We start from the raw sequence: 27,450 nt of genomic DNA, 5'->3' as shown, positions 1-27,450 counted from the left end.
TTAGCATTGAAAGAGAAAAATGGGAGTCTGGGAGGTATAACTTAGATGATTTTATCTATCAATGTATGTGAGAAAGAGACATGGAAGCTGGAGTTCAGGAGAACTCCGTGCACTGTGTCCTGAATACAGCCACACTTTGCCTTGGATGCAACATTCTAGTACCACCTGTCTCTCTCCCTTCTAATTCCTGACCCATAAGTCAATCCTTTGACTATGAATATACTATATAGTTATGACCCCACTAAAAGTTAATAAATTGTAACATTGAGCACATACACTGACACTAATCTTTAGTGCACAAGTCCCTCTAATGCTACTTCTCACTATAAACATTTTCAATAAACTTTATTGCTCTACACATTAGCCTCTTGTCATTTGGTGCATCAAATCATCACAGGGTATAATGTAGAAGTGGAATTTCTGGTCCCACAAGGTAAGAAATCCAGAAACATGGTTTCACCAAGGTGTATTTGAATTTCTCTGAGCCTGTTAAAGCAACATCTAACAAAATGATATTGTTTGGAAACTTGTTATGCTGATGTTTCTCATCTTCATTTAATACTTATTTAGCATTTCCTTTGTGCCAGTTCCCGGCCAAGTACTCAGTAATGATTAACTCAATGAATTTCTCATGATTACAGATGAGATAGGTTCTGCTGTTATCCCCATTTCATAAATGAGACAACTGAGAGGCTCAGAAGATTAAATAACGTCACCAAAGTTAACAGAGCCAGGATTCAAACTCAGGCAGCCTAGCTCCAGAGGATATGCTGGTAACCACTATTATGCTGTTTCTCATGGGAGCAACATTGCATTTGGAACTTTAAAAAAAGTCTTTATGTCCAAAGTCATTATTTTAGATGTCTCTCCTTTTAACATTTTATAGTAGTGTAGAATATAACCTGTTATTCTTCGCTGTCAGATACAAAAGAATTTACATTTAAATATCTTACCAGTTATCTCTGTTATCACAGAAAAGAACATTGGTGAAAAATGACACAGGTTTAGATGATTTGAAGCTGAGTTGGCAGGGGAGCTCAGCATTAATCCCATTTGGAGAGCCTGTGATGACTGTGCCTTTTGGAAATGTCACAGAAAGAGGGTGAATCTTATCACCATCAAGAAGCCTTGCTGTGGGAATCTGGATATTTAAAGTTGAATCTCTGTTTAAAATTAAAAAAAAAAAAAATTTAGCTCAAAATATGTGCAAGTAATTGGATTTAAACATGTTTTCTTTTGTTTTTTGAATCATTAGAAATATTAAAACAACAAATATTTATCATAATATGTCCAATTATTAAAGATATTTTTGTATCATCTCTTATTATTGGTCACAATATAAGTAAGATTGATAATATACTAATTTAACCAAGAACCACATAAGATGATCAAAAGTTTCTTTTATCCTCTAAGGATGAAAAGAGGGTTAAAACACCTGATTTAATACAATGTATTTTTAACCACAGCTATGATATAAATAGTATTCTTTTTAAATATATGCTGACAAAAATTTACCAAAAATTACTACCTTAATAGCTAAAGCTTTATCGCATGTAGACTAAATAACAGTAACAGATGCATAAGACACATATAACTTTTTTTTTAATTTGGATACTATTAATCACTTTAATACATATATCGTGAATATTTTTTCAATCATTACTACTAAAAAATTCCACTTAATGTTCGCATATTTCATTATATATCTATAATTTATTTAGCGAATCTAAAATGTTTATGATTTTTAATAATGTAGTATGTAGTATTCACTTTTAAATCTAATTAATACTTGATAACTTTTAGTGGTCAATATATATTTAACCATACTACTTTACTTTATTATATACATAGGCTTCTATAGCAAATAAGAAGCATTATAAAATGGGAATCATATTTCCCTAGTATTTAATTAGAATGAAAATTATTCAGCTAATTAACTAGAAAAAGCAAAGAAAGATCTCAACTTGAATTAGTTAAACCAATATGGTCCATTGGATAAAATATGAAAAACTAATTTATAAATTAGCTATGAATCTAATTTTGTTTCTAATTAGCTAAATGTCATTGGATAAGTCATTAATGCTGTTGATTTTATTGTACATATAATGAGGAGACTAGGTCACATCATCTCTACAGTCCCTTTTGCACGTTCATTTCATTATACCATATTTTCCAAGACTCGACTTTTGACTTGAGATCGTTATTAAATTGATGGCTTTATACATTAACTCAAAAGTTGAAACATTAAAAGATTAATTCATATATTAGACAATGTTTCTTGATAAAAAAATACTTTCTAGCACAATATAATTCAAGCCACTTTTATTTACTGTTTAAGTATCAGAGGTTAGTGTCTACTATTTATAAGATAGAGTCTTGAAAGAACCGTGAATCCCCAAGTTGTCAAGTTAATATTGAAGAACTACACTCTCACAAAATGACATTTAAAGCAAGCTCCATGGCATAACTAAGCACTCATCACATCTTGCAGACCAAACGTTAGAAACTAAAGGTCGTTCTATGATCTTCAACTTGGATAATTTTCATTTATTTTCAACCACTACATCACACTTGGAACTTGTTTTCCCTGATCTTAGAATGCTTAACTGTAAAATAAGGGATTGAACTAGAGCAGCTCTGAGGTGGCTACAAGATCTAGAAGTTAATGATAATAAGCTTATAGGCAATTCACATTGGTACACAAATTTTCCCAATTTATATAATTTTAACATATCAACTAGTTACTCTTTATATCTATAGATAAGTGTATATTTCTAAATAAAAATGTTTGGCTTTCCTTTTTTGCTGTTTTATAAAAGGATATCAATATATGTAGTCTTCCTTGACTTGTTTTTTTTTTTTAATTTTATCTCAATATTTTGTTTCTAAGACTCCTAAAACAGTTGTCTCATTAGCTGAAGTTCATCCATTTCACAGCTATAGAATATTCATGAACACATATATTGCAAATTATTTATCCCTGTCACAGGATATTAGTGTAGTTCCCAGATTTTGCTATTCTGAATACTACTACTATGAATAATTTCAAACATACCTTGTAGAACACATGTGCAAGAGTTTTTCTTCTATATACTGTGAAGTAGAATTGTTGGGCTGTGAAATATGTAGATGTTACACTTTGCATAGTATTACCCAGTGTGGTCCTATTCATTGACACCATAACTAGTTACCTGACTTCTTAATGTTTCCCTAGTTAGCACAGGCAAAATACTATCTTATTGTAGTCCCTGATGTTCATTTCCAAGTTTACAGAAAGGTTACTCATATGTTTTCAGAAGTTCATTTTCCATTTATGAATCCTCTTCCATGAAATACCTATTGAAACTTTTTATCAACATTTCTATTGAGTTATTTGATATTTTTCTGACTAATTTTTATCAATCATTTATTTTATTGTTAGCATGATTTTAAGTCTCATTTAAGAAATCTTGCTCTACCCACAGACATTAAAATTGTTTTCTAGAATTTGTTTTACATTTTCCATTTCACATTTAAGACCTTAATCCATTTGTAATGGATTTTTGCGTGTTATGTGAGACAGAAATCCAGTTTGGAATATTCCATACAGATAATCAATTGTTCCATCACCATTTATTGAATAGTAACCTCTTTTCTCCAAAGATCTACAACACCACTTTTGTCATATATTCAGTATTGACGCACGTGTGGACCTTTTTCAAGTCTCTATATTCTATTCCTTTGGGCATTTTATCTATTGCTGAACCACTATCACATTGGTTTAGTCTTCATATTTGGTAAGGCAAGCCCTTCTCATCATATTCTTCTTCAGGGGTGGCTTGGCTATTCTTGACCCTTGATTCTCTCATACAAAATTTAGATTAATCTCTATGAAAAATTTTATTTGAATTTTTATTTAAGTTGCACGGAATATGTAAATTGATTTGTGGAGAACTGTCTTTTTAAATATTGAATACTTCAATTCACAAATATGGTGTAAATCTTCATTTATTTATGAGTCCTTTGACTTAAGTTTTATAATTTTCTCCATACAGTTCCATACAGTTCTTCCACATCTTTTGTTTTGGTTTCTTCCTATTACTATTAATTTTGAATGTTTTTATAAATAGTGATTTTAGAGTTGCATGTTCTAAATGTTGTAACTGAAACGCTATTGAATTTTAAATACTGGTCTTATATTTCTCTATCTTGCTAAATGATCTTCATAGCTTTTAAAATTTGCCCAAGATTCTTTTAATGACCTATATGGAAAATCATCTAATCTATAGATAATGACAGTTTTGTAGCTTATTTTCCTATCCTTACATATTTTATTCCTCTTAATTCCCTCATAGACAGCGTTCTTCAGTAAAATGTGTTAGAGAGGAAGTGAGAAAGGCATCCTTGCCTTTTCTTTTTTATTTAAAGAGAATTCATTTATGGTCCAGTATCCATTATAATGTCTTCTCTACGTTTATAATAGGAAACTTTAACAACTTAAAGACTATCTCTTTTATCATGAATGGTTTTGGAATTTTATCAAATGCTTTTTTTCTGCATCCATGGAAATGATCAGTCATACCATTATTCTCTTTAATTTGTAAATGTGGCAGATGAAATGGAAAGACATTTTAGATTTTCTAAAATTAGGCAAACTTTGCAATACTGGGATATACCCAGATTGGTCATGATCTATTAATACATTTATATTATATTATATTGTGTTATATTACATGTTGTTATATTAGTAATAACATATATATATCATTTAATTCATTAAGGATTATTGCATCTATATTCATAAGAAAGAGTGGCTTATAATTTACCTTTCTCATACCGTCATTATCTGATTTTATAATAAAAAAATCTGACTTCATAAAATAAATTAGGGCACATTCTCTCATTCTATTCTCTGGAATAATCTGTACAAGGTTTGATATATCAGTTTCTTGAAAGTTTAGGAAAACTTGCTTGTAAAAACATCAGAGGATGGTGTTTTCCCCATGAGAAGACGTTATGTACTGATTCAAAGACTTTCTATTTACTCCCAGTATGGTTTAGTTAATTATATATTTTCGACAAATTTCCCATTTCATTTAAGTTTTCAAATATATCAGAATACAGTTCTTCATAGTATTTTATGTCATTTTCCTCCACCGGATATATAGTTATGTTCCATTATTCCTAATATTATTTAGTTGTGTCTTCTCTCTTTTGTTTCCACATCAACTTCACTGTATTAGTGTCCATTGTGTTAGTTTTTTTTGTTTGTTTGTTTGAGGAAGATTAGCCTTGAGCTAACATCCATTGCCAATCCTCCTATTTTTTGCTGAGGAAGATTGGCCCTGGGCTAACTTCCATGCCCATCCTCCTCTACTTTATATGGGACGCCACCACAGCATGGCTTGATAAGCGGTGCATAGGTCCACACCCGGAATCCAAACCTGCAAAGCCCAGGCCACGGAAACAGAGTGCTCGAACTTAACCGCTATGCCACGAGGCCGGCCCACCATTGTTTTAGTTTTTCAAACAACGATCTTCTGGTTTCAGTGAGCCTATCTTCCATATATTTGTTTTCTATACCTTTAATTTCTATGCTTTTTCATTTTATCTTCCCTTCTATATTCCTTGGGTTTAATATATTATTCTTATTCTTATCTATTAAATTGAATACTTGAAACTTCCAATCATTTTTTATCTAATACCAGCATTTAAGAATATATATTTCCATCTAAGTACCATTTTTGTTGCATTCCATGCTTATTAATTTATTGCTTAGCCATGGGGATATTGCTGTTTATTTAATATAACAGATGCAGTTAACAAAGATGCAGGCCTAACTGTTTGCCTAAAGAAAGCAATAGAAGCCACAGTACCTGTTTCAAGTTTAGTCTTCAATTCTAACACTCAAACACTGTTTATAACATTTGAGGAGAGGCAGAGTCAAGATGGCGGCGTAGGCACACTCGGAACTCACCTCCTCCCGTGGACACAGCCAATTTACAACTACTCGTGGAAAAATTACCCCTGAGACAGAACTGAAAACTGGATGAGAGGAACTCCTGCAACAACGGACAATCCTAACTGAGGTAGAAGAGGCAGAGGCTCCCTTCTGGAGAGGAAAAACGCCGCCTTCACAAGCCGCCAGCTTCACGGCCGCCAGGAAGCGCCCCCACTGTGGGTATTTTGTGGACCCAGCACAATCGAGACCAGCGGCATAATATCTGACTTTGCCTGCTACTAAAACACTGGGGAGTACCCCCAGAAAACCCGGTTCACAAAGAAACTAAAACCGGCTCTTAAAGGGCCCGCACGTAAACTCACCCGTTTCAGAAAGCATCCTAAAATCACCAGAAAGAAAGGTGCACAGTGCTTTGGTGAAAAGAGACTCACCTAATAGGCCCTGAGTGCATCTCGGTGAGGGGTGAGACCTCTCCAGGAACTGGGACATTGGCGGGGCCATTGTTGTGGCCTGGTGTGAGCATGCTGACACAGATGCCATTGGAGTTCTCCCTGAGGCCTGCTAGCCCAGGGTCTGCCCCACCCGGTAGAGCACCGATTTAATCCAGCTCAGCCAGGGCAGGCAGCCCACCCTAGAGACTGGCCCCACACAACAACAAGCCCTCAGGCAACTTGTGGGCCTGCATAGATTGGTGACTAGATTCTCTGCAGCCTGGCAACTGAGCCGACTTGAGAGGGGCAGGGTGTGCACAAGAAGCAGGTGGAGAGTGTGGGGCGGTGGCGGAGTGTGTGGGGCTCCCGCCGTGGAGAGACTGGGTCTGCTTGGGGAGGTCGGGGCACTCACACGGGGCAGGACTGTGTTGACTGTGTGTGTGGACCTGGGGGCGGCAGGGCTTGTCAGCTGCAGAAGACTTGTGCTTCTCAAAGACCCACATAGGAGGTTTGCCCCACCTTCCAAAGCCTGAAACAATTGGGTGCTCCCATGCCTGAGGCCAGCCCCACCCAGCTGCAATCCTCAGAGAGCTGACAAGAGACCTAATAGGCTAGAGGCTTACAGCAATTGTAAGGCCCTGAGCCTAACAACCTGCCATGCTGGGGGCATACTCACTTAAAAGAAATACTGCAACACAAATGTGGTATTAGAACTTGCAGCCACCTGTGCTGGGGCTCCCCACACCTGATAAAGAGACTGAAGGGCCCACAACAACTGCAAGCAGCTGAGCATTACAACAGCTGGCCAGGAGCATAACTCGGCCTCCCTGGGCATCTACAGGGAGAGCAAACAGGCCACAACAGAAGGACACACATAGCCCACATAGGGGTCACCCCTGGAACATTGAGAACTGAGGGAAGCACACTGGAAGCCTCCTAAGGCATCACTTACATAAGGTCACCTAGCCAAGAGCAGGAGACGTAGCTGACCTACCTAATACGTAGACACAAGCACAGGGAAAGAGGCAAAATGAGGAGGCAAAAGAATACATTCCAAGTAAGGGAACAGGACAAAACCCCAGAAAAGGAACTAAGTTAAACAGAAATGAGCAACCTACCTGACAGAGAGTTCAAACTAAGAGTGTTAAGGATGCTCACTGATCTGGGGAGAAGAATAGATGAACTCAGTGAGAATGTCAACAAAGAAATGGAAGATATAAAAAAGAACCAATCAGAAATGACGAATACAATACTGGAAATGAAAAATTCATTAGAGGGACTCAAAAGCAGAGTAGAGGATACAGAAGAACGGATCTGTGAGCTGGACGAAAGACTAGAAGAAATTACCCAAGGTGAACAGGTAAAAGAGAAAAGAATTAAAAAGAGTGAGGACAGTCTAAGGGACATCTGGGACAACATCAAGTGCACTAACATCCGTGTTATAGGTGTCCCGGAAGGAGAAGAGCGAGACAAGGGGGCAGAGAATCTATTTCAAGAAATAATAAATGAAAACTTCCCTAACCTAAGGAAGGAAACAGACATCCAGGTACAGGAAGCACAGAGAGCCCCAAACAAGATAAACCCAAAGAGGCCCACACCAAGACACATCATAATCAAAATGTCCAGAATTAAAGATAAAGAGAGAATCCTAAAAGCCGCAAGAGAATGTCAAGTTACATACAAAGGAAACCCCATAAGGCTATCAGCTGACTTCTCAGCAGAAACCTTACAGGCTAGAAGAGAATGGCATGATATATTTAAAGTGCTAAAAGGAAAAAACTTACAGCCAAGAATACTCTACCCAGCAAGGTTATCATTCAAAACGGAAGGAGAGATCAAAATTTTCCCAGACAAGCAAAAATTAAAGGAGTTTGTCACCAAGAAACCAGTGCTACAAGAAATGTTAAAGGGACTGATTTAAGGGGAAAAGAGAAGACCACAAATAGGAAAAATTATCTATTTCCATTATAAGAACGTAATGGATACAAATGCACAAAAAAGAGGTTAGATATGATATCAAAAACATAAAAGGAGGGAGGGGGGGAGTTAAAGAGTACAGCTTTCAGACAGAGGTCAAACTAAAGAGACCATCAATTCTGTATAGAAGAAGAAAAGAACAGAGAAGGACTACTAAAACACTGAGAAAAAAAAAAAGTTAAAAAATGGCAGTAAGTACATACTTATCAATAACTACTTTAAACGTCAATGGACTAAATGCTCCAATTAAAAGGCATAGGGTAGCTGACTGGATAAAAAAACAAGACCCATATATATGCTGCATACAAGAGACACACTTCAGACCTAAAGACACTCACAACCTGAAAGTGAAGGGACCGAAAAAGATACTCCATGCCAATGGCAATGAAAAGAAAGCTGGGGTAGCAGTACTCCTATCAGACAAAATAGACTTTAAAACAAAAACTGTAAAAAGAGACAAAGAAGGGCATTACATAATGATCAAGGGAACAAGCCAACAAGAGGATATAAGACTTGTAAATATCTACGCACCCAATGTAGGTGCACCTAAATATATAAAGCAATTATTAACAGACATGAAAACAGAAATAGACAGTAACACAATAATAGTAGGGGACTTTAACACTCCACTTACACCAACGGATAGATCATCCAAACAGAAGATCAATAAGCAAACCTGGGCCTTAAACGACACACTAGAACAGATGGACCTAGTAGATATATACAGAGCATTCCATCCAAAAACCGAAGAATACACGTTCTTTTCAAATGCACATGGAACATTCTCCAGGATTGATCACATATTAGGCCACAAAACAAGTCTCCATAAATTTAAGAAGATTGAAATAATACCAACCATCTTTTCTGACCACAACGGTATGAAACTAGAAATCAACTATAGGAAGAAAATCAGAAAAGCCACAAATACATGGAGATTCAACAAAATGCTACTGAACAACGACTGGGTTAACGAAGAAATCAAAGAAGAAATAAAAAAATACCTGGAGACAAATGAAAATGAAAATACGACATGCCAGAATTTATGGGATACAGCAAAAGCGGTTTAAGAGCGAAGTTTATAGCAATACAGGCCTATCTCAACAAACAAGATCAATCTCAAATAAACAATCTAACAATGCACCTAAAGGAACTGGAAAAAGAAGAACAAACAAAGCCCAAAATCAGTAGAAGAAGGGAAATAATAAAAATCAGAGCAGAAATAAATGAAATAGAGACCAAAAAAAAATAGAAAAAATTAATAAAACCAAGAGCTGGTTCTTTGAAAAGATCAACAAAATTGACAAACCTTTAGCTAGACTCACCAAGAAAAAAAGAGAGAAGGCACAAATAAGTAAAATCAGAAATGAAAGAGGAGAGGTTACAACAGACACCTCAGAAATATAACATTTGATTGTATTATACCCTTATGATTCTCAATGAATGCTGTTGTTTTCATGTTTTGATATATAGTATTTTTATTATTATTTATTTGTAAAATTCAATATGATATCTTCTTTGACTCTCTATACAGGTTTTTTTTTAAACATTTCCAAATGTATGGGAGATCTTGTTAATACTTTCTGTATTGATTTTTAATGTATTATAATTATCATCAGAGAACACAGTCTAGATGATATCAACTCTAAAATTTGTTAAACTTGAACTATAAAATGATACATTCAGTTTTTGTAAATATCCCATGTATGATTGAGAAATATGTATACTCTCTAATTAGAGGGTACAGTATTTTATAATACTATTTTAATACTATTTTTAGTATTTTTAATATTAAATGATGATAAAACTAAATTAATGAAGCTTTTTAAATATCTTATTAAAAGCTTCTTTATTTATACAAATGTTTTTGTCTTCTGGACTCATCAATAATTGAGATATGTGTTGAAATATCCTACAGTGATGAAGGACTAGTCGATTTTTGCCTGTTATTTTAATTTGGGGGTTATATAGTTTAAGACTATTTTAATAGTGCATATAATTTTAGAATTCTCATAAATTTCCAGGTGAGCTGCATCTTTTATATTTATTTAATGACTTTTCTATATGAAAAACATGTTTCACCACTTAAAGGTTATCGCACGTGAAATTAATACTGCTATCCAGCACTCTTTTGGTTATGCTGGTGTATCTTTTCCCATAATTCCACTTTGGTGCTTCTCAACTGGGAGTGGTTTTGCTCCCCAGAAGACATGCAGCAATGCGTGGAGACTTTTTTTTTCTGCTATACCTGCGGTGAGGGGAGGATACTATTGGGTAGAGGCCAGGGAGGCTGCTAAACTTCCTACAATGTACAGGATAGCCTCCAACAAGAAAAGAATTAACCTTCCCAAAATGTCAACAGTTCTAAAGTAGAGAAACCCTGCTTTACTTCAATCTTTCTTTGTCCTTATGTTTCATATATACTTCTTTTAAAAGGTAGTTGGATGTTTTTTCTTATTTTCTTTAACATTCGCTGTCTTTTAACTAGTGAGTAATTTATTTACATTTGTTGCATTACTTCAACTATCTATAGAGCTTTTGCCACCATTCTGGTTTTAGTTTTCTCTTGCTTTTTAAAGTGTTTCTCTGTTTCTCTCTTACAAAGTTAACTGAGGTTTCATTTGTTTCTATACTGTTTGTGTAGTTATATATAACCTTAGGTTTAGTGGATGCCCTTAAAATTTTACCCTACACACTTTATTTTAAATTTTCTAAAAGTTATATTTGGTTCACTTTAAATCTATATTGTATAATTCCATGTTAATTACTAATTTTTTGCAATGCCATCTTTTATTTTTTTAATAAATTATTTATATTCTGTGTCTGATCATTTCAATATCTGAATTACTTATGAGTCAATCTCAAGATGGTTGTTTGTGCTGACTCTAAGTTATAGTGTCTTCCCTCCTTCTGAGTTTTGTGATGCTTGATACTGTGCTCACGTCTAGTTGATAGCAATCTGCAGAAATGGAAATATGGGGCAAAACTGAGGATGGCTTTATTTAGAGTACAGGTTCACAAAGTGTGGTCCATGGATCAGCAACATCAGTATCATCTGGAAACTTATTAGAAATACAAATTATTACATCCCATTCCAGGCTTCTGGAATCATAAATTCTGGGGATGGGACCCAACAACTCTGGTTTAAAAAGTCCTTCAGGTGATTCTGATATACACTAAAGTTTAAGAACCACTGACCTAGAGAAGATTTGCTTGCTTGTGCTAAAAGGTACAAGGACTTACTCACAAAGAACTATTTTAGCCTGTTCCAGTGTCCCTGGATTAATCCAGAAATCTGAGATTAAGTTTTCCTACCTTGAAGTTGTCCCAAGATTTAAGAATAAGCCTGCGTTTGGCATGTTATTACAGCTCACCACTCCTACTCTGCTTTCAGCTTATAAGTATGTATTGTTTTGGTTTGGTTTGATTTGAGCCCTTGAGAGACCTCCCACATTTCTCAGAAGCCCAGCAATTAAATATATTTATATACACACACACATACAAGATCTACTTGCTTTGTAGTGTGCGGGCTCTTAATATACATGTAGGCCAATATAGTATTAGGGTTGGGGCTGTTTATAATTTAAAAAACAAAAAGAAAACAGATTGCATTCCACTACAGTGTGTGCATGTGATAGGCAGAATTCTGAGATGGCCCCCAAGAGTCTTGCCCCTTGGTGTACAAATTCTGTATAATTCCTACCCCTTGGGTTTCAGGACCTGTAAATATGATGAGATATCCCCTTGTTGATTAAGTCTTGTTATATGGTAACGGTAAAGGGACTTTCTATATGTAATTAAGGTCCGTAGTCAATAGAATTTGTGTAAAGCAAAAGGGAGATTATCATAGGAGGATCAGATTTAATCAGGTGAGATCTTAATAGAAGGTTTAGAAGTCAGAGACAGAGAAATCAGAGAGATGGTCTACTTCTAGCTTTGAATGAGTAGAGTGCCTTGTTGTGAGGAGGAACCACATGGCTAGGTCTTGAGGATGGCCTTTAAGAGCTGAGAGTGGTCCCAGCCAACAGCCAGCAAGAAAATGACGTCTTAGTCCTACAACTACCTGGATTAATTCTGCCAACAACCAGAGAGCTGGAAGAGGAGCCTCAGAGGAGACTGCTGCTATAGCCCACACCTTGATTTCTGCCGAATGAGACCATGAGCAGTGGACACAGGTAAACTGACCCATACTCCTGACCCAAAGAAACTGTGAGATAACAAATTCATGTTTTAAGGCATTGAGTTTCTGGTAATTTGTCACATAGCAATAGAAAACTAAAACACTGAGTTTTTAAGCTTGCTTCTTATATCATGAAGGGAGATATACCAAAATTTTTATAAGAAAATTAAATGACTTCATTTTGAGATAACTAAGTGGGCTTTAAAATTTTTTTAATTTAAATTTACAGTTAAATATTTTAATAGTTCATTCCAACTACAGAAACAAGTCAGACATTGCTCATGACTCATGTAGCACAGACACAAACAAAAAAGCACATTAAAAAAATGTGGTAAATTCACATTAAGCATTTACCTGAAATAGTTTTGAGGTAAAATGTTGATATCCATCACAGTTGTTACATCCAAAGGAACAGGAGTGAAAAATATGAATGGAGGGTCGAACAATAACTTGGGTGATTTTACCTCTCCAACCAGAGATAATATTCGATAGCAAACTGGATTATCATTTAAACGTATAGGAATATTAGCTGTGTATTTTCTAGGACGATCTAATGAAAAAAAAATTAAGCACCTTAGATTAATTCACACACAAAAATATCATTTACATAGTTTAAACCTTACTAAACACTAAAATGTACTCTGAAGTTACAGCTCAATGGAATAGAATAGAATACGCAGAAACTGGATTTATCCTGCCAAGAAACTTAAGACACGTAATGAGGTGTCATTGAGATAAAAATATTTTAAAGTGCACCGTGTCTAGCAATAGAGCAAGTCTCCTTAAAGTAAATTTTCATTATTATGGGAAAATATATATACCTTGGGGAAACAGTGCAACAGGACTTCTTTTTTTGATTGTTTTCTGTTCCTTTACAGGAGCTGCCCATCCCTTTAGTACACGCAGTATGAAGATGAGGTCAGATAACTGCCATAAGGATCTTAGGGGACTGTTGAGAAATGGATGTGCTGAGAGGAAAGGTATGTGCTTTCTCCCAAATTTTTAAGTTTATAAAAGGCTGTCAGGGTTCACCGACCAATTTCACCTGGTAGGAAAAGACAGGAAATGCCCATGTGGCAACTCACTATAAGGAAAGGCAGTTTGTGTTGGAGAAAAGGGCTCAGTATAGGAGGCTGCAGGCTACTCCTGGACAACAGGTTCCATCCCAGCAAGTTGCTAACACCCTTTTAGACCCAAATCCCCAAACTTAGTGCCTCAAAGGGAGAAAAATGTGATCTGGTGAGTATGAATTCAAGGTAATATCTTAGAATTCAAAAACAGGACACCAGAGTGGCCTGGCAGGGATCATGGCCATCAAGGGTATCACCAAAGCAAAGGATGAGAATGTTCTGGATGACACAGGCCATCTTCAAAAGTGACATTGTGAACCATACACAAAAGCAATGAACTCATTGAACTGATCAGACCCACTAGTTCTCTCTGTACTGGATGCCGTTACTTGTTCAAATAAGCCCTTTACTTGTTCAAATAGTCTGGAATCCTTGGAAAATGGTTGCTTGGAAAGGGAAGGCAATAGGGACTTCTTACTAATAATGATAGATGAGTACTGGAAAGACTATGTCAAAATATGAGAGACCATATCTGTACCTCGAGCTGATAAAATGAGTTATAACAGAATTTACAGAGAAAAACGATGGTTTCATTTACTGAATCGGATATTGTTAAATTATTTTGGGGAAGAAGAAAATCAAGTTAATTAATTTCAGTTAGGCAAGGTTTTAAGACTTACTGAATTTTTGAATGGGCTGCTTTGAGATTATTTCTGGGGTCATGGAGTAGGTGGTTCCTTGTGTAACCTAACACTACTGGGGATTCAATAACACATTTTTCAAAGCTCAGGTGTGCCTTATCTCTCATCTGAGATGTAAATTACATAAAGGTGTTACAGGCATGTTTAATTTTTTTAAGAGTTAGGTTGAGATCCTAAGGAAGGAACCCATAGATTTGACTGCTTAGGCACAGCCCCATACTGAAGGAAAAGTCAAATGGAAATGTTTCTTATTTCCTTCTAGACTGTGAAGTCCATTTCATCTGGATATAAATATTGATAGGGACATAAAGGAGAAGCTCTGTACAGAAATACAGATGGTGGCTTTAGCTGGACTAGCTTTTATGCTATTTCTTTCAGGACCAGACACAGCAGAAACTGAGAAGAAAAACATAGAAATACACAGAAACATATAATGAAACCTAATTATTTTTACAAACTAAGCTTCAGAATATGGAGAATATTTGATGTTTTCTATATATTTTCAGAGTTCTAAACAGAAGCAATAAAAGATGAAACATTTTTTAAATCTACTAATCACAGTATCCTATGTAGTGTTTCTCACACATAAAACTGAAGTGATTATACAATGCATGATAACAGACGGGGCAGGACATGGAGTTAACGCAACATAGTGCTAATAGAATATTACTGAGAACACATAGCTCAATGAACTGTCTGAAAAGCTTAAAAGCTATAATAGGTTCTTATCCTGCCTTTTCTTCTGATAACATTAGCCATGGGTATTTCATTTAGATTGTAGCGTCCTCTGTAGATTTACAGAGGGAGTGCTCTCAGGAGGAACCTGTAGATAAAGGGGGAAGCAGAATAGGGCAGAGAAAGAAGCTATGACAAGTTGTGGTTTTAGAATCCAGATTCAACCTGATCCCACAGGGAGCTTTGGGATATAATTCACCAGAGAGACTGTCCCACCAGAGGGCGAGGGGGCTGGGCCACCTGAAGTAGTCGTGGTGGTGAGGCTTAACCTCCTAGGCATCTCTGCATGAGGTATCTTCCTTGAGCCAAAGGCAATCCTCTGGAGAAGGGAACAGATGTAACCTGTCAGGAGCCAATACTCACATCTGAGAGATGGATGGAAAAGTCCAGTAATGGGAATCTGGATGGGCTCAAACAGCATATATAAGAGGTTCAAGAGGCTGCAATCCTAATGCTGCTTCAGAAGTAAGAATAATTAGAAAGAATAACAGGTAAGTTACTATAGCACACTTCTGAATAGAAAATAGTCTGGAAATGGCATTTGGTATAATTATTTAGTTATGATATATAAACTATAAAGGTACTGAAGCAGATGCTTTAGACAAATATCAGTATAGACTTCCTCAAAAAGAGAAAAAAAATCTGAATAGAAGTCTTTTCAAGCACCTTCCTGCTGCTCCTTTACTTCCATCCACTTAAAGAAACTAGTTGTCAATACCCTCACTTCCTGAATCTCATTACCAGGAAAATTCTATATTTTTACGTAGCAAGGATTCTCACGTTGAGAATTTTCTAGGCTATGTGCACCCTGGATGTCAGGCTTGCGAAATATTGAGGCTATTTAATATAAGAACTAAGAACAATCTTATCCAAGGGGAGTGAGAGTATAGCCACACAAATTACATTCAAAAACAATGGTTGAGATTCAGAAGGGATTGAACATTTGCTTAGAGATGAATCAGTGTGGGTGACATATACCATCATAGCCCCAGCCTCTGTCTCCGTGGCAGCCCAAGGAAGGGACAATAAAGGGGGAGTGAAAAGTAAAAACCACCTCACTAAAACTCTTGCAAGTCCTGAGAATATAAGGCAGCTCTGCTTGGTGACCAGTATACAGGGTCTAGCCAAAGTGGAGATAAAGTGTATCTGCTCCACTTTAGGTGATATTGATGGCAAAGGTCTCATCTCCAAGGCAAAGAAAATAGGAGATAAAGGCCCTGACCACGGCTTGGGATAAGAGGCTTACATCCCATTCAGATTACAAGAGGAGAAAACGGCAGAACAAAAGTGTAATTAATTACCAATGCCTGCTAGAAGAAAATGGCAGATGCTACAGGATAGCCCAAAGAACAAGGCCAAGATCTCACCAGGTATAACTGGAAGAAGTCTTAAGTAAATTAGAGACCGACATTCCTCAAGAGGCTGAGAGAAAGCAGACAAGCTGCTTTATGTGCTGCTTATTATCCTGTCCCTCCAAAGCTCCTGTGAGCTGGGGGTGAAAAGTTATATTAATAATATTATTGGAATCATGGTTTGCATGTAAGTGGAAGGCCATGTACAAGTCTTTCACTTCCTTGGTTAAGTTTCTTTCTAAGAATTTTATTCTTTTTTTTTTTTTCCTGAGGAAGATTAGCTCTGAGCTAACATCTGTTGCCAATCTTCCTCTTTTTTACTTTTTTTTGCTTGAGGAAGATTAGCCCTGAGCTAACATCTGTGCCAATCTTCTTCTATTTTGTATGTGGGTCCCCGCCACAGCATGGCCACTGATGAATTGTGTAGGTCTGTGCCCAGGATCCGAACCAGCGAACCCGGGCCACCGAAGTGGAGTGCACCAAACTTAACCACTAGGCCACAGGGCCCGCCCCAGAATTTTATTCTTTTTAATGCTATTGTAAATGAGACTGTACTCCCACTTTTCTTTTCAGATAGTTCATTAATAGTGTACAGAAATGCAACTGATTTTTGCATGTTAACTTTGTATCCTGCAACTTTACTGAATTCATTTATTAGTTATAACAGTCTTTTGGTGGAGTTTTTAGGGTTTTCTATATATAAAATCACGTCATCTGCAAACGGGGACAATTATACTTCATCCTTCCCAATGTGAACGGTTTTTCTTGCCTAATTTCTCTGGCTAGGACTTCCAGTGCTATCTTGAATAGAAGTGGTGAAAAGTGGGCATCCTTGCCTTATTCCTGACATTAATGGAAAAGCTTTCAGTTTTTCACCATTGAGTATCATGTTAGCTATGGGCTTTGCATATGTGACCTTTATTATGTTGAAGTAATTTACCTTTATTCCCAGTTTGCTGAAAGTCTTTATCATGAAAGGGTATTGAATTTTATCAAATGCTTATTATCTATTGGGATAATCATGTGATTTTTGTCCTTCATTCTGTTTATGTGGTATATCACATTTATTGATTTGCTTATTTGAACCATCCTTGCATCCCGGAGATAAATCTCACTTGGTTATGGTTTATGATCCTTTAGTATGCTGTTGAATTCAGTCTGCTTGTATTCTGTTGAAAATTTTTGCATCTATGTTCATCAAGGATATTGGTCTTAGTTGATTTTCTTATGGTCTCTTCATCCAGCTTTGGTATCAAGGTAATGCTGGTCTCATAATGAGTTTGAAAGTGTTCCCTCTTCTTCAATTTTTTGAAAGAGTTTGAGAAGAGTGGGCATTATTTCTTCTTTAAAGGTTTGGTAGAATTCTCCAGTGAAGCCATCTAGTCCTGGGCTTTTCTTTGCTGGGAATTGCTAATTGCTGATTCAATCTTCTTACTAGTCATAGGTCTGTTCAGCCTATGATTTTTAAAAGATATCTTAGAAGAAAATAAATGCTTCAGTTTTTAACATGGAAGATAAGGATCAAACATTGAAAAACCTAAAGTAAGATACAAGTATATGGTTTTTTTTTGTTTTTTTGTGAGGAGATCAGTCCTGTGCTAACATCTGCCAATCCTCCTCTTTTTTTGCTGAGGAAGACTGGCCCTAGGCTAACATCCGTGCCCATCTTCCTCTACTTTATATGGGATGCCGCCACAGCATGGCTTTACAAGTGGTGCGTCATTGCACACCCGGGATCCGAACCGGCAAACTCCGGGCCGCCGCAGTGGAGCGCCTGCACTTAACCACTTGTGCCACCGGGCCGACCCCCTCAAGTATATGTTAAATATGTAATTAATGTCCAGGTGATGTTATTGAGAATGGTGGAACTAGGACCTCTGAAAATCCACTCCTCCATGAAAGCAATGACAACACTTGCAAAAACTGTAAAAATCAACATTTTCAGAAATCTGGAAATTATCCAGAAGCTTTCAATCACACAAAGAGCATTTATTTAAGAGAAATTACTGAACTTCAGTAAGAATAGTAAGCTCTTTGGTGTTTTAACTTGTCTTTTTTCAATCCTGCTCTCCCCAGCTCTGTGGTATCCTTAAAACTAGCATCCTCTCTATCAAGGTAGCTATAAAAACCAGCAGCCTAGTAGCCACTGGAGGAGACACAATGGGTTTGGAGCTTTCCAAAAAGTCCCACTCCCAGAAAATTGTCACTATTTCACCAGTCTGGAAGCTCCCAGGAAAAAAAACCATTCTCATAGCTTTCCTTTATTTTATTTGACTTAGAGCTGACTTAGTAGAAATACTTCAGGGTATTTATCATTAAAAATTATCAGAAATTGCTTAGCATCACAGCTATTGATAACATTTTTGGCAAAGAAGAGGCTGTCCAAAACTTAAAGGAAAAACTGAGGAATTAGAAGTTTGTTGGGGAATTTCAAAAGCTATGGTATGTCTCCTGTGTACGTGACCAAGGAAGACCTGAGAAAGTCCTGATATCTCACCTCTGACTGATCTAAAGGTTTTGCACAAGAAGTAATTGAAAGCCAAGGCAGAGTTCTAACTTGCTGGAGTGTTGATAACATGCCCCAACACGTGTAAAGAATCTCTCAGCAAAGGATGGGCAACTTACTGATTTAAAGCACTTAAGGAAATCATTGTTTAATCATTGGTTGAGCACTAAATTAAGAGACTTCGGTGACCACACAAGAAAAGAAATATAGAATTAGTTCTGGAATGTCATTAAACAAACAAACAGTAACAATAATAACAAACAAAAAATTGCAACAACAACTACTGAGTGGAGGTGAGATTCTCATTTCCATCGTTGTCATATTACATTATTTATAATGCCCCATCTTCAAAAATAAAATTTTGAGACACACAAAGAAACCAGAATGAATGATCCATACATAGGAAAAAAGGTTGTCAAAGAAACTGTCCCTGAGAAAGTTCAAGCATTGGACATATATACATATGTATTACATATACAAATATATATTATATAAATTGTGGAGTTGAAATGTACAAGAACTAAAATGAAAAATTCACTAGAGAGATTCAACAGTAGATTTGAACTGGCTAAACCAAGAATCGGCCAACATGAAAAATTGTCAGTTGAATTTATACAATCTGAGGAATAGAAAGAAAAAAGAATAAAGAAAAATGAACAGAACCTCAGAAATCTATAACACCGCATCAGGTATACCAATATATACAAAATGAGAATCCCCAGGATGGAGAAGAGCAAGACAGACAAAAAGACTATCTGAAGAAATAATGACCAAAAACATCCAAAATTTGATGAAAAACATTAATCTAAATGTAAGAATTTCAATGAACTCCATGTAAGATAAACTCAAAGAAATTTACCCTCAGACACATTTGTCAAACTGCCAAAAGCCAAAGAAAAGAGAGAATCTTGAAAGTAGAAAAAGAAAAGTGACTCATTATGCACAAGGGATTCTTAATAATACAAACAGCTGACTACTCATCAAAAACCATGAAGGCCATGCAGTATGAAGACATATTTAAAGTACTGAAAGAAAAAGACTGTCAACCAAGAATTCTATATCCAACAAAATTATCCTTCAAAAATGAAGAAGAAATTAAGACATTCCCAGATAAACAAAAACTGAGAGACTTCATCAGTAGCAGACCTTTTCTACAAGAAATACTAAATGGAGTCTTTGAAACTAAAATGAAATGACACTAGACAATAACTTGAATCACAGAAAATAATAAAGAGGTAAAGGTAAGTATACGAGTAAATATAAACAGTCACATAAAAATAGTTTTGTTTGTATTTTCTTTACCTACCTGATTTAAAAGAAAAGTATTATAAAACTGTACTGATGGGATTATATTGTACAAAGATGTAATTTGTATGACAATAATATTACAAAGAGGGGGTGCTATATTGGAGCAAAGTTTTTATATACTATTGAAATGAAGTTGGTTTCAATCTGAATTACATTTAAAAAAATAAGATGTTGGTTAAATTTTCTAGGGAAACCACTAAGAAAATACCTTAAAAATTATTCTGAAAGAAAAAACAGGGCAATTCAAATGTTAAACTAAAAGACATCTATTTAATGCAAAAGAAGGCAGTAATGGAGGAAGGATGAATAAAAAATTAATATATATAAAAAACAAATAGCAAAAAGATGTAAATCTTGGGGCTGGCCCCATGGCGCAGTGGTTAAGTTCATGTGCTCCACTTCAGCGGCCCGGAGTTCGTGGGTTCAGATGCTGGGCATGGACCTACGCACCATATATCAAGCCATGCTGTGGCAGGCATCTGACATAGAAAGTAGAGGAAGATGGGCACGCATGTTGGCCCAGGGCCAATCTTCCTCAGCAAAATGAAGAGGATTGGCAACAGATGTTAGCTCAGGGCTAATCTTCCTTACAAAAAAATAAAAATTAAAAAAAAAAAAAGATGTAAATCTTTCCTTATCTCACTTCATCAGTAATTAATCAGTAAATGTAAAATGATTCAATACACCAACGAAAAGGCTGATATATGCAAAATAAATTTTAAAAAATGATCCAAATCCATGACATCTACAGGAGATAATCTTTAGATTCAAAAACACAATTCAATTGAAAGTAAAAGGATGGAGAAATGATATACATGCAAATAGTAAGTAAAAGAGAGCTACAGTGGCTATGCTAATATCAGACAAAATAGATATTAAGATAAAAATTGCTACTAGAGACAAAGAAAGACATTATACATTGATAACAGGACAATTCATCAAGAAGCTACAACAATTATAAACATATACACGTCTAAGAGAGCCACAAAGTACATGAAGCAAAACCTGGGAGGAATGAAAGGAGAAATAGATAATTCAATAATAACGATTTGAGACTTTAGTGCTCTATTCTCAACTGTGGATAAGCTAAACAAGTAGAAGATCACAAAAGAAATAAAAGACTTAAACAACACTATAAACCAACCAGACCTAACAGACACCTATGGAACACTCCACCCAACAAGAAAAGAATATATGCACTTCTCAAGTACATGTGGAACATTTTTCAGGGTAAATCATATTTTAGCATATAAGGTAAGCCTCAATACATTTAAAATGACTGAAACCACACAGAGTATATTCTGTGACAACTATGGAATAAAATTAGAAATCAATAAGAAAGTGAAATTTTGGAAATTCTCAAATATGTGAAAATTAAACAAATCAAAGAGGAAATGGCAAAGGAAGTTTAAAAAAATAATTTGTGGGGCCAGCCCTGTGGTCTAGTAGTTAAGTTCGGCTTGCTCCGCTTCAGCAGCCTGGGTTCAGTTCCTGGGCGTGGACCTACACTACTCGTTGGCAGCCATGCTGTGGCAGTGACCCACATACAAAATAGAGGAAGATAAGCACAGACGTTAGCTCAGGGTGAATCTTCCTCAGCAGAAATAATAATAATAATAATAATAATCTGAGATGAATTAAAATGAAAATAAAAGATACCAAAACATATAGGATGCACCTAAAGCAGTGCTCAGAGTGAAATTTAGAGCTATAAATGCCTATATTAAGAAAGAAGTAAGTTTCAAACCAATACTTAACCTTGCACCATAAGAAACAAAGAGCAAATTACAACCAAACAAAGCAGAAGAGAGGAAATAATAAATATTACAACAGAAATTAATTGAATAGAGTATAAGAAAAAAATAAGAAAATCAATAAAATCAAAAGTTGGTCTTTGAAAACATCATTAAATTTGAAAAAACCTTGGCAAGAATGACCAAGAAAAAAAGAGAGAATATTCAAATTACGAATATCATGAATACAAAAGGAAAAATCACCACTCACTTTACAGAAATTTAGTAAGAGGATTATAAGGGAACACATTGTACAGTTGTATATAAACAAATTAGATAACCTAGATGAAATGCACAAATTCCTAGAAAGACACAAACTATTTAAACTGATTCAAGAAGGAATATAAAATCTGAATAGACTTATAGAAAGAGATTGAAGTAGCAATCACAAAACTTCCCACATAGAACAGCCAAAACCCAAATGGCTTCACTGGTGAAATCTACTCAATATTTCATGAAGAATTAATAAGAATCTTCACAAAAATAGAAATGAAGGGAATACTTCCCAAGTCATTCTTTAAGACCAGGGTAACAGAAAGAAACATTTCTGTTTACGGCCAATTGATTGTCAACAAAGGTACCAAGACAATTCAATGAGGAAACAATCTCTTTTCAATAAATGGTGCTGGGACAAACAGATATGCCCATGCAAAAGAATAAGGTTGGAGGCTACCTTACACCAAATTAAAAAATAACTCAAAATGTATCACAGACCTAAACGTAAGAGATAAAATTATAAAACTTTAGGAAAAAATATAAGAGTAAATCACCATGACCTTGGGTTATGTAATCTTTTCTTAGCTATAACACTAAAAAACCCAAGTAACAAAAGAAAAATTAGATAAATTAGACTTCATCAAAGTTAAAAGCTATTTTGCATCAGTTGTCATCATCAAAAAGTGAAAAGACAAATCTCAGAATGGAATAAAATATTTTCAAATAGCATATCTGATAAGGGAATTTCATCCAGAATATATAAGGAACACTGACAAGTCAAAAATAAAAAGATAGCTGAATTTCAAAATGGACAAAGGATTTGAACAGACATTTCTCCAAAGATGATATACAAATTGACAATAAGCACATGAAAAAACGCTCAACATCATTAGTCACCAGGGAAATGCAGATAATAACTACAATGAGATATTACTTCACACTCACTAGGATAGCTATAATAAAAACGATAATAAGAAGGGCTAGCAAGGTTGTAGAGAAATTGGAACACTCATTCACTGCTGGTGGGATTTTAAATTGTTACAGTTGCTTTGTAAAACAGTTTGGCAGTTTCTTAAAATGTTAACCATCAAATTATCCAATGATCTAACAATTCCACTCCAAGATATATACCCAAATAAATGAAAACATGTGTCCATACAAAACTGTATATGAATGTTCATAACTGCTTTATTCAGAATAGCCAAAAAGTAGAAACAATCCAAATGTCCATCAACTGAATGGACACTGAATGTCTATGAATAGACAATAGGTGATATAGCCATACAATTATTTGGCAATAAAAAGAATGAAGTATTGGTTCATGTTACAGCATGGATGAACCTTGAAATTATTATGCTATGTGAAAAAAGCCAATCACGAGAGGACACAAACTCTATGATTCTATTTATATGAAATGTCCACAGTAATCATATTCCTAAAGACAGGAAATAAATTAGTGATCAGCAGTGGCTGAATGAAGGGGGAGATGGGAGTGACTACTAATGGGTATGGGCTTTCCTTTTCAGGTGATGAATGTATTCTAAAATTAGACTGTGGTGATGGTTGCACAACAGTGAATATCCTAAAAAACACTATATTGTACACTTTTAAAAGATGAATTTTATGGTGTGTGAATTGAATTTTAACAAAATTGTTATTAAAAACTATATTTTTAAAAGTAATTGCATCTGAACGTGAATTTTGTCTTTCTTAAGGTAGCTAATTAAAATATAAGAATTTAAGGCAAAATAGAAGGCATAGTTTTTCTTCCTCTAGTAGTTTCCTCAACTTAATGAGCAGTAAAAACAACTCCGAAAACCAGAAAAGGAATGTGTACTTGATTTGGAAATAACTACTAAGGAAAAGTTATGAGGGCTGTATTCAGTGCCATGTGGGCAAGGAAATGCAAAAAATGGCTACACTGAAAGAAAATAAATGGTGGCGACCAAAGTGTCAAGCAGATGCTACCCCAGTTCCAACTCAAAATCACCCTGTAACTCAACTCGAACACTTCAAAGATTCCATTCTCCATCCAGCTGTTTGATCTTTTTTTTTTTTATAATTTTATTTATTTATTTATTTTCCCCCCAAAGCCTCAGTAGATAGTTGTATGTCATAGCTGCACGTCCTTCTAGTTGCTGTATGTGGGACGCGGCCTCAGCATGGCTAGAGAAGTGGCCCGTCGATGCACGCCCGGGGTTCCGAACCCGGGCCGCCAGCATCGGAGTGCAAGCACTTAACCGCTAGGCCACGGGGCCGGCCCCAGCTGTTTGATCTTGACAAACCCAGCACTCTCATGCAATTGGCTAGCTTGGATCTGCTAGAGCCTTGCCTCACGCTACCTCAATGCCTTAGAGATAGAGAAGTCTGCAGCGCAATGAGTAAGAAGTGGGAGGAATGGATTGATGCACAACGTCTTATAAAACACACTAACTGGAAATGATTCCAAATTATTTCAACAAATTCTTGAGCTACTGAGAGTAGAAAGAAATAAACTCAGTATCTATGATTTTTATTTTGTCTGTGGGTAAGTTCGTTGGTACTGTTTCATCTTAGAACTGATAGGAAAATAAATTTCAAAATAGGTGTTTTCAAAGGTTTAAAGATAACCACACATAGAATAGAAGTAAGATGTACAGTATGTAAAACAAACACTTGACCAATATATAAATTTACGAAAATATGACATAAATGAAATGTGAAATAAAATTGCATGGAAATGAACAAATATATATATACAACATGAAATATAAATAACTTCAATTCCGTTCCTAAAAATCACATTTCAGTCTTGCTCAAAAAGAAAAGCAAGGTCCTTTGGTTTACAATATTTACCCTAAATTTAAAAGACACAGATTGAAAATGAAGTGATATATCAGCCAAAGGCAGACAAAGGGACGACAAAATGGCAATATATCACACAAACAGCATTCAAACAAAAAGCATTTGGTAGAACAAAGAAAATTATTTTAAATGCATATACTTATTTATAAAAAATACATTAAACATAAACTTTTCATAGCATCCAAATATATAAAACAAAACTATTGGAATCAAGAAAATTTTAAGAAACTGCCGTTGTAGCAACATATTCAGACAGATTGCAGGAACAATTGTAATGCAATTGTAATACACATGCAATGTAGTAACACTGTACTAACAGATTCAGGAGGAGGATAAAGAGGAGGAGGAAAAGAGGAGGAGGAAGAGAAAAGGTATAAATATTGTAAATGAAGAGACAAATTTATTAGTTACCATGATTTTAGATTATAAACTATTTACTCAGAAAACAATACAGAATAATACTTGAAAAACTTCCATATCTAACCAGAGAAGTTCAGTACAGGAGCCAAGCACCAGATAGAATATAAATATATTCCTTTCATACAGTGATAGCTAATTAAAAAGAATAATGGAAAAAATCTCGTGCACAATAATTATGCACATAAAATAAAACTTTAATTACTGGGAAAATATACTATTCTTTGAAAGGAAAAACTCAATTATATGCCTTTTTCTAGAAACTGGAAAAAAACAATCTACAGTTCATTTCGAAAAGTAAATGTGCAAGAATTACCAAGAATTCTTACAATAGACATTTAATGACAGAAAATTTGTCATATCAATTATAAAAAGGTACAATAAAGTTGATGTAATAAAAAAAAGCCCACCAGAAAAGAAGTGGAAATATAGATAAACAGACATGCTGGCCAACTTCTCCCAAAGCAAGCGATCCAAGAATACAAACCAGATTTCACAATGCCTTTACTGACCTAGCTTTGGAAGTCACACACCATCACATCCATAATAACCCATGGGTCATATATCAGCCCTATTTGATGTGGGAGAGGACTACACAAGGACATGAATACCAGGAGGTAAGGATCACTGGGAGCCACTTTTGAGGATGGTTACCACAAAATTTAGTAAAAAACTTCTTAAAACAGTTTTAAGAACACATAACAAATAATCCAAATTTTGTATATATGATAAAATAAAATAATATGGAAGGACAAATTGAAATATCAACAAGAAATACAGGAAAAAGTACTTACTTGGACAGAAACTTATGGAAATATTACACTCTTCATGTGGTTGTAGAATCCCACTCAGTACACTAAACTTGAATGTGCCACCTTTGAAAAGCTTGCCAGTATTACTAATATCCAAAGTCCATTCCACATCTTGTTTTGAAGTATTATGTAAGATAAGATCCTGTTCACACACAAAAAAAGAAAAAATTTATAAAAATTATGATATGCAATATAAAATTTAGTTTGTATTACTGTAACAACTTGATGGGCCTAGGCACCAAGTGAAGTGACTAAAAGTGGTAATCATACATAAAATGTTTTAAAAGTAATGTTAGGCTAACAAAGGAATATGCAAATATGATCAGAGCCTATTAACAACTATGAAAAGTATAAAAAGGATAGAGACTGAGGTAAAATAAAATATCAAAATAGCTATGCTAGCTAGCGAGGATGCAAGAGTAAAAAGAACCTTCGTTCATGCTTGTGAGAATGCAAAATAGTACAGTCACTTTGGAAAACAGTCTGGCCAGTTTCTTATAATGTTAAACACACACCTACCATATGACCTAGTATTCTCTCAATTATTTACTTAGGTAAACTGAAAATTTATGTTCATACAAAACTCTGTATGTAAAATCATAGCTTGGTTCATAATCACCAAGCACTGGAAGAAAACATAAACAAGATTTCCTTCAATTAATGAATAGATAAACTGTGGTACATCCCTACAATGGAATAAAATTCAGTGATAAAATAAGTGAAGTATTAATTCATACAAAAACATAAATGAATATTAAATATATTTTGCTAAGTAAAAGACGTTAGACCCAAAAGGTTACATATTATATAATTAAATTACTTGTCATTTTGGAAATGCAAAATTATGTGGATGGAAAAAAAAAAATGACTCGTTGCCAACTGTTGGTAGAAGGAAGAGTAGTTGACTGCAAAGGGGTTACACAGAGAAACTGTTCTGTATGGTATTGAAGTGGTAGATCAATTATTCTACACGTTTTTTAAAACCCATAGAATTGTATACTACAAAGAGTGAACTTACACGTATATAAATTAAAAACAATCAACCAAGATGTTGGAGATCACAGGATTGACTGTAGGCTATGACAAACTGTATTACAAATGTATGAAATAATCTCACTGAAATTAGTGGGTGTGGGAGGAGTGGCCTAAGTAACTTTGGAAAACTGTTTT

The 27,450-nt window shown here is 35.2% G+C and overlaps 1 protein-coding gene across 1 annotated transcript in view; it reads right to left on the bottom strand.

Annotated features, from left to right (window-relative positions):
* CFAP47 (cilia and flagella associated protein 47) overlaps positions 1–27,450 on the bottom strand; it is a 533,305-nt gene that overhangs the window by 372,696 nt on the left and 133,159 nt on the right. Inside the window, exons 24-26 of the mRNA XM_058535621.1 lie at positions 26,263–26,422; positions 12,881–13,076; positions 954–1,163 (exon numbers count right to left, since the gene is read on the bottom strand). Coding sequence (XP_058391604.1) covers positions 954–1,163; positions 12,881–13,076; positions 26,263–26,422 — 566 coding nt within the window. The remainder of the gene's footprint in view (positions 1–953; positions 1,164–12,880; positions 13,077–26,262; positions 26,423–27,450) is intronic.

This window comes from Diceros bicornis, chromosome X, assembly GCF_020826845.1.
Source record: "Diceros bicornis minor isolate mBicDic1 chromosome X, mDicBic1.mat.cur, whole genome shotgun sequence".
NCBI lineage: Eukaryota > Metazoa > Chordata > Mammalia > Perissodactyla > Rhinocerotidae > Diceros > Diceros bicornis.
Note: the sequence above shows the minus strand (reverse complement) of the source record. Positions and strands in the feature narration are given on the sequence as shown.